The sequence below is a fragment of the Manis javanica genome, chromosome 11 (assembly GCF_040802235.1).
Source record: "Manis javanica isolate MJ-LG chromosome 11, MJ_LKY, whole genome shotgun sequence".
Lineage (NCBI taxonomy): Eukaryota > Metazoa > Chordata > Mammalia > Pholidota > Manidae > Manis > Manis javanica.
In genome coordinates, this window is record NC_133166.1 from 69,959,694 (window position 1) to 69,973,277 (window position 13,584).

Below are 13,584 nucleotides of genomic sequence, written 5' to 3' on the forward strand. Positions count from 1 at the left end.
GATTATATTCTATACATTGTTCTTTTTTTCTCCAATATGACTACTTTTCTCTCCTGAGTTTCACATCCCAATTACTGGTGGGATGTCTCCACCTGGGTGTCCCTTGTGTGCTTCCTGGCCTGGAGGACCACCACCTCCTCCCATGATCACCTGGGTTTGGAAGCTCTGAGTCATCTTGGACTCTTCCCATGTCCTGTTCCACTCCCAGAGATAAGTGATTTGCCCTCTGAAACACCACTCAGACTTCCTTCCTCTCTGAGGTCCGGATCTTCATCACCTCTCCCTTGGACTGTGGCAGTGATGTCCCAGGTGTCTTCCAGGTCATCTGACATTCATTCCTTCTCATTTCCAAGACAGCCCATTTCACCTCCAAACCTTCCTGCTGCATCCCATGGCCTTTAGAACATGTTCAACATAGCCTCCTAAGTTCTCAGCAGTCCTAACACCTAGACTACTTTCTTTGTGCTTCATTTACTGTTTGTGAAATATTCCAAATTACAAATATGATATTTCAGCCTTCAGTATTTTAGCATGTGTCTGTAAAAATAACTCCTATATATGCATGCTGTCATCATAGCTAACAAAACTATTTTCTCATGTCTAATTTTCAGTCAATATTCAGATGTTCCCAGTTGCTCCCAGTATGTCTTTCACAGTTGGTTTGTTCAGCAGAGATTCAAAGACCAAATATTATTCTCTGTTGTTAGGTGTCTAAAGTGTCTCAATCTTGACTTCAGACCACCTTCCTGTCCATCTTTCACCACTTCCTTCCTGAGCCCTGTGGATCAGCAAACCCACCTGCCATGGACTTTTGAAATTCCTCCTTTTTTACTCTATACCCTTTCCTGTCCCTGGACCTGAGCGCTTGCACCTTATTTCTCTAAAATCATCTGGGACAGCACCTCCCACCTCTGTGAAATCTCTTCCCTTCATTTTCCACCACCTGTCCTTCCCTCTGATCTTGTCCAGGGGTTTCTGCCTCTGTTCCCAGCGTAGGCTTGGTTTTGCCTGCTGGCTGAGGGCAGGGCCATTGTCTTTCAGCCTTGCTGCCCCTGAGCCCAGCATGATGAGGAGATGGATGACACTATTTTCTTCAGCATCTTTGCCCTCCCCATGGCCTGCTTACTATGGTAATTGGGAACAAGGTCCAGCATGGGCTCGGAGTGTTGTGCTGGAAGGTTGTGCTCCTGGAAGCTGGCTCTTAGCCCGGTCCAGATCTCCTTCTGCTCTTCCGGTTTCTTTCCTTTTTTGTGTACACACACCAAGACTCAGGAAGTGGTTCTTGAGGCAGGACCATAAGATCCTAAGGGCTGGGGCCCAGGCTGGGGGAGCTGGAGAGGGACGGCTGGTTCTGTCCTTGGCCTGTTCACACAGCTCCTTCTGGGGACCACCATGGCACACAAAGGATGGAGCCAGCTTGAGCCCTGCTGCCTCCCCTTCCGGTCCTCACTGGGCTTTGCTGGCGGGGATAAGGAGGGATGTCTGCTAGGACGGCACAGGGAAATCAGGGGCTTTATCTATGTCATGCCTGTCTTGGTGTCCTCCCCCATGCCTCCACAACAGGCTGACCCGGGAGTGCTGGGGACACTGACTTTGCCGGTCTTCTCCCAGAGTGAGGGACAGGACTCTGACGTGTTATGATCAATTGGGTGGGATGTCCTGGGAATGGCTTCCTTTCCTACTCAGTCCACCACTCAGGACCCACAGAAAATGGAGAAGAGACTCACAGAGGTGGGTACATGAACACCCACTCTAGAATCTTGGGGGACTTCCAGGACGCGAGGCCAGGGACTTTCTGCAAGTGTCACCGACCCCAGGGAGCCAGTAGCGCCCTCTGCTGACCCCGGAATGGGAGTGGGAGCCTGAACAGGGATGCAGCCAAAGGAAGGGAGTGGGCTCTGGGCGGAGGATGAGGAGGCCTCTTCGGGACGTTTCTGGCTGGGTGCAGCCCAAGCGTAACTCCCGGCCGCTCACCCGTCCTCTGGCTCTGGTGCGCCTCTTCCGCTTCCCCAAGCCAGGGCACTAGGCTGCGCTCGGTCCCGCTCTCCGGCCCCGACTCGGCACAGAGGTGGGGGCGCCAGGAGGGCCCCAGCGGCCCAGAGGCCCTGCTTACGGCCCGCGCTTTTGCGGGGTGGGTGCTGTCTTCGGGCGGGGCCACGTGGCCTTGACAGGGCGCTCGCCCTCCACCCCGCCCCCCGCCGGTGACTCTAGCCGCGACTGTCCGCGCATCACGTGAGGCGGCAGCGGGGGAGGGGCCGTGGGGGCGTCGGGGCGGGGCGGCCTGGGCCGCAGAGTCGAGGCGCGAGCGGGACTCACAACGCGGAGCGTAGGTGAGGCCACGGGCCTGTCCCGCTTCGGTAGAGGCCCTGTCCCCTCGCGCGCGCGCGTTGCGGGCGTCGAAGAGCCGCCGCGCCGCCGGCCGCCCGGGCGGAGTTTCAGAGGCCGGGCGGGACGCGGCCGCACTTCGGTTTGCGGCGAGCGGAGCCTGGGGTCGGGCGTGGGCCGAGGGCCGTGTTTCGGGGCCGGTTGGGTGGGGAGCTGGTTAGCGCCTCGGGCCGGCCGTCGGGGTGAGCGTCTGGAGCCAGCACCGCCGGAGTCCCTGGTCGGTCCGGGGCCAAGGCGGAGGGGCGGGGTCCGCACCGGCGGCGGTGGCCGCCCCTCTGCAGCGGGGAGCTGAGGGGGCGAGACGTGGGCCGGACGGAGGTTTTCTGGCGGGAGGGGCCGGGAATGCGGGCCAGCGGGGAGCCCGGAAACCGAGGCCCCTCGCTGGGTCTAATCCCCGCGCGGCCCTCTGCCCAGGGCCGGCAGCCATGGCGGTCGAAGGAGGAATGAAGTGCATCAAGTTCTTGCTCTACGTCCTTCTGTTGGCCTTCTGCGTGAGTGGGAAAAGGGGCACGAGGGGGGAGCGTGGGCACCGTGCGGGGAGACGTGGCCCGGCAGTGGTAAGGGCTGAGGGCCGGGAATGGGGACCGCCGGAGACCAGCTGTGCAAGGCAGGCCCCGGAACGGCCCGAGACGCACTGTCCCCTGCCCCATCTCTCAGGGACCCCAGAGACTGGCCTGGACCGAGAGAGGCCAGCCTCGGGGCCAGCACCCTCCCCCAGGCCCTCCGGCCTTTCCTGTCTGGTGACCCAACCACTTATGATACGGTTAGTGGGGCAACCAGCCAACCGCCCTTGTTGCTCTCCACTCCCTCCTTCCTCTTCACCCCTCCCAGCTGTCTGGGGGTTGGGGAAGGTCCGCTCACCTCAGTGTGCTCCTGGCTTGAGAGGACCGTCCAGCGAGGGGTACACCTCCTCCTTTCTCCCTGACCTGAGGAAGCCTAGTCGCATCTGGTGACAATGGGTTGGACTTCTGAGGATAGTGACAGGGCAGCTCTGGAAGCCTGAGAGGCCCTTAGGAAGCATGCTCTTGGTTAGGAATTTGTGCCCAGGGTCAAGGCATTCTAGGAACTTATCCTTTTGCGTTTGATCAAACTGTGGGGTAAGGATGGGTGATCTTCCTACAGTTAGATGTTTCCCAGAGGCGTGAGAATCTGTCCTTCCAGGATGCAGGTTAAGGGGGCCCACTGTGGAGGGCTGATGGATTGTGGGTCTGGCCTAACCCTGACCTACCTTCCTTGCAGGCCTGTGCAGTGGGACTGATCGCTGTGGGTATATGGGCCCAGTTCATTCTGAGTCAGACCATTATCCAGGGGGCCACCCCTGGCTCCCTGTTTCCTGTGGTCATAATTGCGGTGGGTGCCTTTCTCTTCCTGGTGGCCTTTGTGGGCTGCTGCGGGGCTTGCAAGGAGAACTCCTGCCTTATGATCACGGTGAGTGTGGTGAGGAGCCAGCACGGGTACCTAAGCCTGCTGGAAGGGCATTTCTCTGGAGGAGGATCAGGCGGGCCGGTGACACGAGGTGGGTGGGTGAGGGAAACCTTTGAGTGTTCCAGAGATTGGATGGGCAACAGCAGGCCCCCTCTCACTCAAACTCCAAACCTGACTTCCGTCCTTTGCTCCTGCAGTTTGCCATCTTCCTGTCTCTTATCGTGCTGGTGGAGGTGGCCACAGCCATTGCTGGCTATGTGTACAGAGACAAGGTAAGCAGGGACTGGGTGTGTGTGTGGGGGGGAGGGGACACTTCCTCATAGGCCTGAATGCTCTGTGACCCAGGTGCCCTGAATTCTGACCTCAATAGTACTCCTCCCCATTCTCAGGTGATGTTAGAATTTAATAAGGACTTCTGGCAGCAGATGCAGAATTACAGGAAAAATAACCGCACAGCTTTTATCCTGGACAAGATGCAGAAAGATGTGAGTGGGGTTGTGGGAGCAGGGTAGGGGGGAAGAAGAATCTCATCTCCATGTTCAAGGTGGAGGTTCACTGACAACCTTCTGCCCCCATCTCTCCTCTCCCAGTTTAAGTGCTGCGGGGCGGCTAACTACACAGACTGGGAGACCATCCCACTCATGCCCAAGGGCCAGGTCCCTGACTCCTGCTGCATCAATGTCACACAGGGCTGTGGGACTCATTTTAAGGTGAAGGAGATCCACACCAAGGTAGGAAGGAGGCTGAGATAGCGGGGGACTTGGGTAACCTGGGAAATGTCTCTCAAGAGGCAAATGGAACCAGGAATGGATGGAGAGGGTTGGGGCTCTGCAGAATTGGGGGTCAGGGATGGGGAGGCGATCTGGGAATGCCAAGGGAAGGGGCATGGCAGAGACCAGGGGAGGTTGGTGTGTGGTGTGTGATGGTGTTGCCTTGTGTGCCTGCCATCCCCCACCCCAGGGCTGTGTGGAGAAGATTGGGGGCTGGCTGAGAAGCAATGTGCTGGTGGTGGCTGGTGCAGCGCTGGGCATTGCCTTTGTGGAGGTGAGAGGTGTTCTTGGCACTTACTCCAGGTCATTTGGGGAAGAGAGGCAATAGGGAGGAGGGTGCTTGAGCAGGGGTATTGGCCTGGGGAGAGGAACCCTGGTTATGTTTGTGGTCTTTGGTGGGTGTGGGGTACCTTGCCCTTTGACTTTCCTCCCCACCCTCCTTCCCTTCTAGGTACTGGGAGTTGTCTTCACCTGCTGCGTTGTGAAGAGTATCCGAAGTGGCTATGAGGTGATGTAGGGGGTCCGGTCTTTTCAGCCCCCTCATCTAGGGCAGTGGGGTTTTACACTCCAGGTTTTTCAATTAAATGAATTATTTTTTCAGACTGATAAGTCTCAGTTTGTCATAAGAGATCTACTTTATCCCTTCCTTCTCTTTATCCATGTTCCTGTCCTCATGGACCTGTTCTGTTCGTACCTCTGGGAAAGGCAGGCCTATTTGCGGGGGTGTTTGGGAAAGGCAGATTGTGTTCCAAGTATTGGCTGGGCTGGCAGTGAATGGGGTTTGGAGTGGGCTGTGACCCACTGCCCTCCTTATCTCCTAGTTGTGGGCTGCCAGGTTCCCTCCTGCAATGCTCACTAAGCCATCTCCTTCGAAAGTCAAGGGATTTCCCACAGAGGCCCTACCTGGGAGAGGCTAGTCCATGTCTACAGTGGACATCTCCTCCCTGGCCTTCTGCCTACCAGCCCCACGAAGGGTGCCTGGCTCCTTTCAGAGTGGTAGTAAGTTGCTTTGACATCTGTGTGGCCAGTGTCCATGTTTCTTGACTTACTTTGGATAATCAGAGAATTTAAGTGGCTATTGCCGTTTTTTTTCCATGGAAACCACCCAGCCTGGTCCTGAGCCCTCTTCACCAACTTCCCTCCCTCGGAGTAAAAGTAAAAGGCCATTTCCACTCCAAATACTTAATTGCAGCTTTAGTGCACGTCGAAAATAAAAGAAACGTCCAACAGTGCCCCCCTGGTGGCCATTCTCCAGGGGCTGCATCAAAGATCTTGTACAGATGCAAGGCAGTGCCCTTGTGCCCCGCAGTGGTCACTAGTTGTTTTGCAAGCACTAAACAGGCCAGAGCCCCTAGGCCACTCAGCCTGGGATAGTTAGCACTTAAATGGTGTCAATTTTCCACTGGGTGTTTTCTCCTTTTTAGGAATTTTTTAGCAGTACACATTTATTGAGTGCTTGTTCTGTCAGGCACCAGGTAGTAGCAGGGTGGGGAACAGCAGTGAAGTCCTTGCTCTTGAGGAACAGTTGTTGGAAGGCTGGGTTCAGCAGATGGCCTGGGCAGGCATGGGAAGGACCCAGGTGAGCACACCCCCCACCAGGCTGGCAGCCAGAGCAGGTTGGCTTCCCAGCCTGGGCTGTGGTGGGTTCTGAGGCGACATGTGGTCAGCAGAGTCAGCTCAGGCGCCTGCCCAACTTGGTCAGTCTGAGCTTGGGATGGACTGCTGCACTCTTAGGCCTGTGGCCCAGTGAGTAGCCATAGTCAGTGTCCCTGTCCCACCCAGCCCTTCTCAGGTTGGGTCCTGGGAGAAGGCTCTTTAGTCCCCTTCCATCGGGTGAGGGGCAGGTCCACAGGGCCTGAGTGTTCTGTGGCATCCCATTCACCTTCACCTTCTCCCTGACCATTGCCCACCTCCTCCCAGCAGGGGCAGGACTGGCCTTTCTGGCACTCACTGCCCTTCATGCTCCCCTGTGTGGGCCCAGCTACTCCACCTGGTGAGGAAAGCCTCCCCACAGTGGCCCTGTATGGCTGGAGGGAGCTGTGCCCAGGCCTGCAGGGCGTCTCCCAAACTTCAGGTTTGCTGTGGGTTTGGAAGAAGCCAGGCTCCACTGTGGAGACTTACACCGCTAAAGGAGCCACACCCCACCTATAGAGGGGGCAGAGGAAGGTTTCTGGATTCTTGTCCCCCAGGACCATGGGTGTGGGGGTAAGATGGGCATTATCTTAGGGGTCCTGATGGTGAGTTAGATCTCTGCAGCCCTGGGATGAGAGGCAAGTGGGACAGAGGGATGGAGATACCTGAGACGTATTTTCCTTTATATTTTCTTCTATGATCTAGAGCAGGGGTCAGCAAACTTCTTAAAGGGCAAGATGATGAGTATTTTCAGCACTGCAGGCCTGAACATTAATATAATATATAACCATTTATAAGGTGACCATTTAAAAATGTAAAAATCATTGTTAGCTTGTAGGTGGTTCACTGGATATGGCTTGAGAACCAGTTTGCTTACTCCTGACCCTACTCCCTACTTCCTAAAACACAGGGTTGAGTCCTGAGTGCTGGATAGGAAGGGTATATATAGATGGGTGTTTGCTAGGGGGAAAGCTGGGATACATCCAACTGTCCTGGCACAGATGCAGAAATCCAAGTGTATAGTACATGTTCTGTGATGCTGATTAGAAATTAAAAACAGGCTCAGGGACAAAAGTAGATACTGAAATGATCCCAGCAGGTGATGGTGTCAAAGGCAAGCTTTCTTCAAAAGGTGGGATTGGCTTGGATTTGTGCTGCTCACAGTGCGGGCCCTCCTGTCATCCTCACCAAGGCTACCTTGTGCTTTCACGGGACTCTTGAGCATTTGTCTAAAGATGAGGGGCAGGAGAACACAGTGACCATGCTCAGTAGGCAGGCAGGCAGGCCTGGGGGTAGTCCCAGCGCTTCTACAAAGTAGTTGTGTGGTCTTAGGGAGGTCATGTTACTCTCAGGGTATTAAGACCTACCCTTACAGGGTTGTTGGGAGAATTAAATGAGATGTTCTATAAAGGTACTAGCTTATGGTTAGTAATAGTTACTGTTACTAACAAAAGTAATACTGGTGCCAGGCACATACCTCATTTCACTCACAACACCCACAAAGCAGGTCTTTTCATTCTGACAACAGATGATGAACTGGGCACAGAGAGATAAACTGTTCAGGTTACAAAGCTCACAGGGGAGAGGGCTGGGATTCGAAGCGTAAGGATGGTCCTACACTGTCCCCTTTTCGGTATTCCAGCAATTGCTGTTTTAATCATCTCTGTAGGGCAGGCTCTCATTCGTTTGCTGAGTGTGCCACCCTTAGTCTGGGAGCCTGGGGCCCTGTACCCTCACCTCAGACTGTCAGAGAAGGTCTCCAGGCTAAACTTGGACACACAGTAGACCCCATCACTGGCCGCCAGGTGACCCTGGGCCTGTAGCAGGGCAAGGGTGACCCTGAGAGGTCCCAGTGTGTTCGCATTCAGCACCCGACGGACATCATCCTGAGTCAGCCATGGCACAGGCCCTACAGCAGTATTACTTGTCAGGCCAAAAAGCCCTGTGCGAGGCTCTAATGGTCTCCTTCCTGGGAGGGTCTGAGCGCTGCTCTTTCCCCAAATCCCTCTAACTGCCCACAGTCCTTGCAGGTGAACACCCTACACCATGTTCCTGGTGGCCCAGCTGTACTCCTGTTTCCCCAATGTTTCCACTCAGTTGGTTGCCCGTTGGACACTGGGGATTGGTGGTAGCCAGCAGTGTGGTGTGGAGGAGGGGGGAGGCCACCCGCCGTAGGTCCTCTGCCCTGAGGGGCTCAGGCAGCTGGCCAGTCTCAGGGCCAGAGGCCACCTGAAGCCTAAGGTGCGGCAGGGGATGAGGACCAAGGCTCCGCACTCTCCCAGCAGGCACAGCGTGGCCCCAAGCATGGCTCCCAGCAGCAGGGGCAGCCACATGGCTAGGGCCCAGGTGACTGCAGATGGCAGCCGAGGCTGGGCACGAGAACTTGGCTAGTTCACTGTGGCCCTCAAATGCCTCGCCCCTTATAGCCATCCTAGCTGGGAGTCTCTGGTCTGAGCAGATAGAGGAATTATCTGCCTGGCTTGTAAGCAAAGATCTGGGCAGATGCTGTGATATGGCTGACGCAGCTAAAGGCAGATCAACCAGCTCCTGTGTGCAGACCCTGCTGCACAGGGCAGAGGGATCTTCTCTGCTTTCACTGCTCCTGGCCAGACTAGGGACACCTGAACTCTCTAAATGTAAGCTGGGCCTTGTTTTTGGAAACACATACCAGGCAAAGAACCCTACACTTCAGTCCTGATGGTCCCACACTGTGATGCTGAGCGTCTCACTGCATCTCCGGATCTGTTTTCTCACCTGCCAAGTGGGGCTAATGCCCACCATTCCCACTTGGGAGTTGTGGAGGGCCAAAGGGGCTTGTGTGTGGGGAAGCAGACAGAATGCTTAAAGCCTTCCGTTATCAGCCTGGGTAACATCTGGCTGCTCTGCTCATGGTACCCTAGCTCCCAGTACCCTGCTGACCTTTGGGAAAGCTAGGTGGCACCATATGCCTGGAGCTGCTGCTTTTCCTTCATCTGAGACTTTGCTCCCAGTACCCCCAGGCTCCCACACTAGCTGCAGCCAGAGTCTACAGTGGGCGGACTTGGTGCCAGAAGTGTTCAGTGCATGTGTGTCAGGGAGAGGCTGGGAGGTGAAGCCAGGGAAGCTGGAGGCTGCTGGTTGAAGCCGGGGCTTGCCACAGGCCAGGCATGCCTAGGCCCCCTTCCCGGATGCTTTTCCAGCTAGGGCTCCTGACTAACTCTTATCATGAGCTCCCAGGAGAGGGGATCTGTCAGGGATGGCAGCTGCCCCTTCCTGTTGGTTACCTTGGGCCTCTAATCCCTCTCCTTTCCCAGACCTGAAGTGCCCCCATGCTAAGAGTTAATCTCCCACCAGGTCCAGACTCATGAACCTGCTTAGCACCAGGCTAGGAGAGGCCATGAGCATGTGGAGAGGCAACAAGGCAGAGCTGGGACCAGGCTTGCCTCCTATCTTATTTCTCTGCTGCAAGAAGCTCAAGTCCAGATTTAGGAAGCTTGGGGCAGGGCCCACTGATCTTTTTGGGTGGTGTGGGAAACGCTCACCCTCTGCTTACCCAACAGGCACCTGCACCAGGCCCAATGAGGAAAAGAGTTGGGATGGTAAGAGGAAGCTAGTTCCACTCTCTACCCGAAAGGTACCTGTCCCTTAGGGAAACAGATTTTGAACCTTCTACTTCCACCCCCACACTGAGCTAATAGCTCCTTGAAACATGCCACAGATAAATGGAGGCTTGTGTTTTATTCATGGCCTGTCAGACTCCCTCCTGCTCCCATGGGTGACGTAGGAGTGGTGTGGGGGTGAGGGCAGAGGGGTTAGGAGGGAGCAGACTGCAGCTGCCCTTTGTAGACATATTCCAGTGCGGTGGCAATGGTGCGCATGTCCAGCTCAATGCTCCGAGCCCAGTTCTCAACATCCCCGATTTCCTAGGAAGGGGAGGATGAAGGAGTCCGGAAATCAGGGTGGGTAAGGCATGGATTGAGGGGATGGAAGGACGGACAGGGATGCTTTCCATCTACCCCTCAAAAGGACTTTGCTTGGACCCCTCAACTGCTTTTATCTCTTTTTCTCTAGCTTCTCTGACTCTGGGGTCATAGATGGGATATCTGGGACCAACCCACTTCCTCTTTACTCCCAGGCCTGAGATGACTTGACTGGAGGCAGTCCATGGAGGTGCAGGATGGGCCTGGTGATGGGAGGGAGGGTGGCCCACCTTGAGTGCCTGGTTGAAGTTCTCCACCATCCCAATCCACTGGCCTGTCTGCTTTGCAAACTGGGCAGCCTGGACCTGCAGGGTCTTCACCTCATGGTCCAGCTTCCTCTGGTTCATATAGGCCTGGGCCACACTAGAGATTGGAGGAGGAAGGTGGTCAATGCATCCAATGGGGGGTGGTGGTGGTGGTCTCCATGACTAATGCTCCAGGCGAGAGTGGGAGGCCAGCCAGGAGTCAGGCTGGGGAAAACCCCATGATTCTGGCCATTTTTGGCTGTGATGCAAATGATTACTCTACATGCAAGTGAACCCAGTTCCTTCCTCCCACTCCCAGGATTCCCAGGAGAGCCCATCTGGGAGCTGACTAGAAACGTACCATCTCCTACACCCTAAAGGAGTTCCTAAAGCTGGGTGGGAGAAGGGAGGGTTAACCCTGGGGAACATCTCTGAAGAAGAAGTCCGGAGGGAAAAGGGAGAGTGGGGATGCTGGGAAAATCCAGCAGTGGAAACACATCTGGCAGTGATTGGAAGCCCAGGGATCTGTGCAAGAAGTTGGGCCCTTCCCTGAATCTGGGGTGGGAGAGCAGTCCTCTCTCCAGGAACTCAGGGCCAGGAGAACATATCCCAGGGGCTACTTATTGACAACCCCCCCCCCACCACCCCTCTAGGCTTTCTTTCCTCGTCAATTAAGGCTGCCTGCAGTTACTGCTACTGCCACCAGGTGGCACCTCCAACCCTTTGCCCCACCCTCACCAGCCTCTGCAATAATCATTCTATTTGGGCTCCTATCCCAAAACTCCAGGTCAGCCAAAAGACTCCACTTCTCCCTTCCCCCATGGAATCTGTGGGGGCTGGAGGGGGCAAGGGTTGTGGGGGGAGTTGAGAGAGTGGAAAGGACACCTGGCACGGGCTGAGATAGAGTGCTCCTTTGTTTTCCTTTCCGGGGAAGGAGAGGGGCCGTGGGCTGCAACACAAAGTCCTTTCTAATCTGGCTTTGGCTTAGCTGCCCTCTGAGCTGAAAGTGGGGTGGCCCCTAGCAAAAAAGAGGAGACGCCTGGGCCAACTTCACAGCAGAGCCCCAGAGGCGCCAGTGTGGGAGGGAAAGGGGGCAGACCCTGCCCCTTCTCTTTGAGAGATAGCTGGGCTGAAATAGTGATAGCAGGGGGTTCTCAATGCTTTGAGAGAATCCCTTGGGAGTTCGAGACCCCCAGTTTTTCCCTCTTGGCCCCTTAATTTCTATTACTCACACTGAGTGAAGGGAGAGGCCTCGGGGGGAAGGAGATGGGGAGGCCCCAGCCCCAGCCTTCTCTTCCCCTAATCTTCCCCAGAGATGAGTGATGAGGGCGACAGCCCTTGCATGGCTCACTTGAGTGACTCAGTCTCTGGGTTCACCACCAAGCTACTTGACTTGGCATGGGGTGGAAGGCATCATATTGCTTCCAGCAGATGGTACATCAGTCATCATCTGTGCCCTCCCAGGGTTGAGAGGTAATCTCTTTGCTCTTCCCAAGTGTTTGGTTTGTTATCGACACTCTCATTTAGGTCTGGAGCAGGGGTGGTTGCTGGGGACCCAGAAGGAAGGGAAGAGACAGCCTGGCTCTGCAACAGCTCCAGGCATAAGTTCTGCCCTCACCCTCACCAGCTGTGCCTCTTTCCTGCCAGCTGCTCCTTGGGCCTGGGGAGGTGGAGGAGAGGGTGATAAGTTTTAGGGAAGGAGGGTGCTTTCCCTCCCGCTGAAGTGACAGCTGGTCTTGGAGGGGTGAAGGGATGTGGGCAGATGGCATCAAGTTGTGAGCACCAGGGAGGTGCTCCCTTACCGTGGGGAGGGGGAATCTGGCTGCTTCTCCAGCCACTGCAGCCACTCCTCCCTACCCAGTGTTAGGGATCGCAGCTGACCCAAGCAACTGTTATAAAGTTAAGCTGGGTGGGGTTGAGGGTAGAGGAAGAATTGGAACATTTCATCCCTTCAAGAGCAGTCTGAGGGCTAGACCCTGCCAGTGCCTAAACTTGGAGAGGGTGCTGGTGTTGATGTGAAAAGGTTCATACCCCACGTTGAGGTGATCCACCAAAGCTTCTGTCAGGCAGGTCGCTGCAGTGATAGCCTCTCGCCTCCTCTTCTCTGGAGGAAAGGGGAAAAGGGATTGGAGTGGAGACTTCATTTTTCTGACAGATGGTGCTGGAGATTCCCCACTCATTCGTTACCATTCTGCTAGTTGTGGGTGCCACAACTAATCTCAGAGTGCCACAGCTGAAAACAACCTTGCAAAACATAAAGCAAGCCTTTTCATTTTAGAGGTGTTTACTGGGACCCTGAGAGGGAGAGCCATTCGCCAAGGGCCGCTGAGACAGTCACAGGGCGCAAGACTCCAGACTCCCAGGCACTCTTTTCCCACTCTTTTGGCCCGAGGATGGGTAACTCCGCGATTCCCAGTCCAGACTAGGGAAACAAGGGCCTCACCCTATTCTGGTAGTTTCAGGCCCCCAAGAATCCCATTTCTGTTCAGGTCTCCAACACCCTCCGGCCTTCAGGAGCGTTCCTTCCCACTTCCAAGATGAGCGGCTCCCTCGGCCAATCGGCGCGGCGCCCCACGAGCAGGGGGCGGGACTACGATGTCGCCTAGACTGCGCTGGGGCGTCGCCGCGGGGAAGCCGAGTGTTGCCGGAGGGGCAAGGAACCCCTCCATTCGCTCTCCGCGACGCCATACCCACGAGCCCGCGCCCTTGCCTGGATCTGGGCCGCTACTCGAGGCTCAGGCTGCGGGAGGGAAAATGGCGGGCGGGTATTTGGCTTACCCTGCAGCTCCTTGCGCTCGTTCTGCTTGGCCTGGTGGTCTTTCAGCAAGCGGGAGAGCATGGCTGCGGAGGGCTGCGCACATCCGGCCCTTCGACCCCGGGAGCGGGGATTTGCACCTCCGCTCGCGCCGGCAGGGTCACGTGAGCACAGGGTCACGTGCCCCCCTTTTAAACCGGGGCTGGTCCTTGCGGAGCTCGGCCCAGGCAGGGGAGCGGTGGCGGGCTGGGGCTGGTGGGTACCCGTCTTTGTTTTGGGTGCACTTTTTTGGTGGGTATTGGGGGAGGTGGTGGTAGTTCCAGTATCGCAGAGCCAGTTTGAGTCTTTGGATGTCAGGCTCGGGGTAAGGTGGTGTCGCCGGCCTTCTGAGCACTGCTTGGGGGTGGGGTGAG

The 13,584-nt window shown here is 56.0% G+C and overlaps 2 protein-coding genes across 3 annotated transcripts; one reads left to right on the forward strand and one right to left on the reverse strand.

Moving 5' to 3' along the window:
- The first annotated feature begins 2,207 nt into the window (after positions 1 to 2,207).
- Positions 2,208 to 5,182, forward strand: CD63 (CD63 molecule). 2 transcript variants are annotated; one of them, XM_037008927.2, is made up of 8 exons: positions 2,221 to 2,330; positions 2,800 to 2,876; positions 3,625 to 3,813; positions 4,008 to 4,082; positions 4,200 to 4,295; positions 4,401 to 4,541; positions 4,771 to 4,854; positions 5,032 to 5,182. In XM_037008927.2, exons 2-8 carry the CDS (start codon positions 2,811 to 2,813, stop codon positions 5,095 to 5,097), a joined length of 717 nt encoding a protein of 238 aa, XP_036864822.1. In that variant the 5' UTR covers positions 2,221 to 2,330; positions 2,800 to 2,810; the 3' UTR covers positions 5,098 to 5,182. The 2 variants fall into 2 exon arrangements, with proteins under 2 accessions (XP_073072726.1, XP_036864822.1); XM_073216625.1 differs by lacking the exon at positions 3,625 to 3,813 and having other exon boundaries at positions 2,208 to 2,330.
- A 4,732-nt stretch (positions 5,183 to 9,914) lies between these two features.
- On the reverse strand, positions 9,915 to 13,364 carry BLOC1S1 (biogenesis of lysosomal organelles complex 1 subunit 1). Its single transcript, XM_017658569.3, has 4 exons — positions 13,195 to 13,364; positions 12,448 to 12,520; positions 10,402 to 10,534; positions 9,915 to 10,114 (listed from the first exon to the last, which is right to left on the reverse strand). The coding sequence occupies exons 1-4, from the start codon at positions 13,253 to 13,255 to the stop codon at positions 10,004 to 10,006; spliced, it is 378 nt and encodes a 125-aa protein (XP_017514058.1). The 5' UTR covers positions 13,256 to 13,364; the 3' UTR covers positions 9,915 to 10,003.
- Between the last annotated feature and the right edge of the window lie 220 nt (positions 13,365 to 13,584).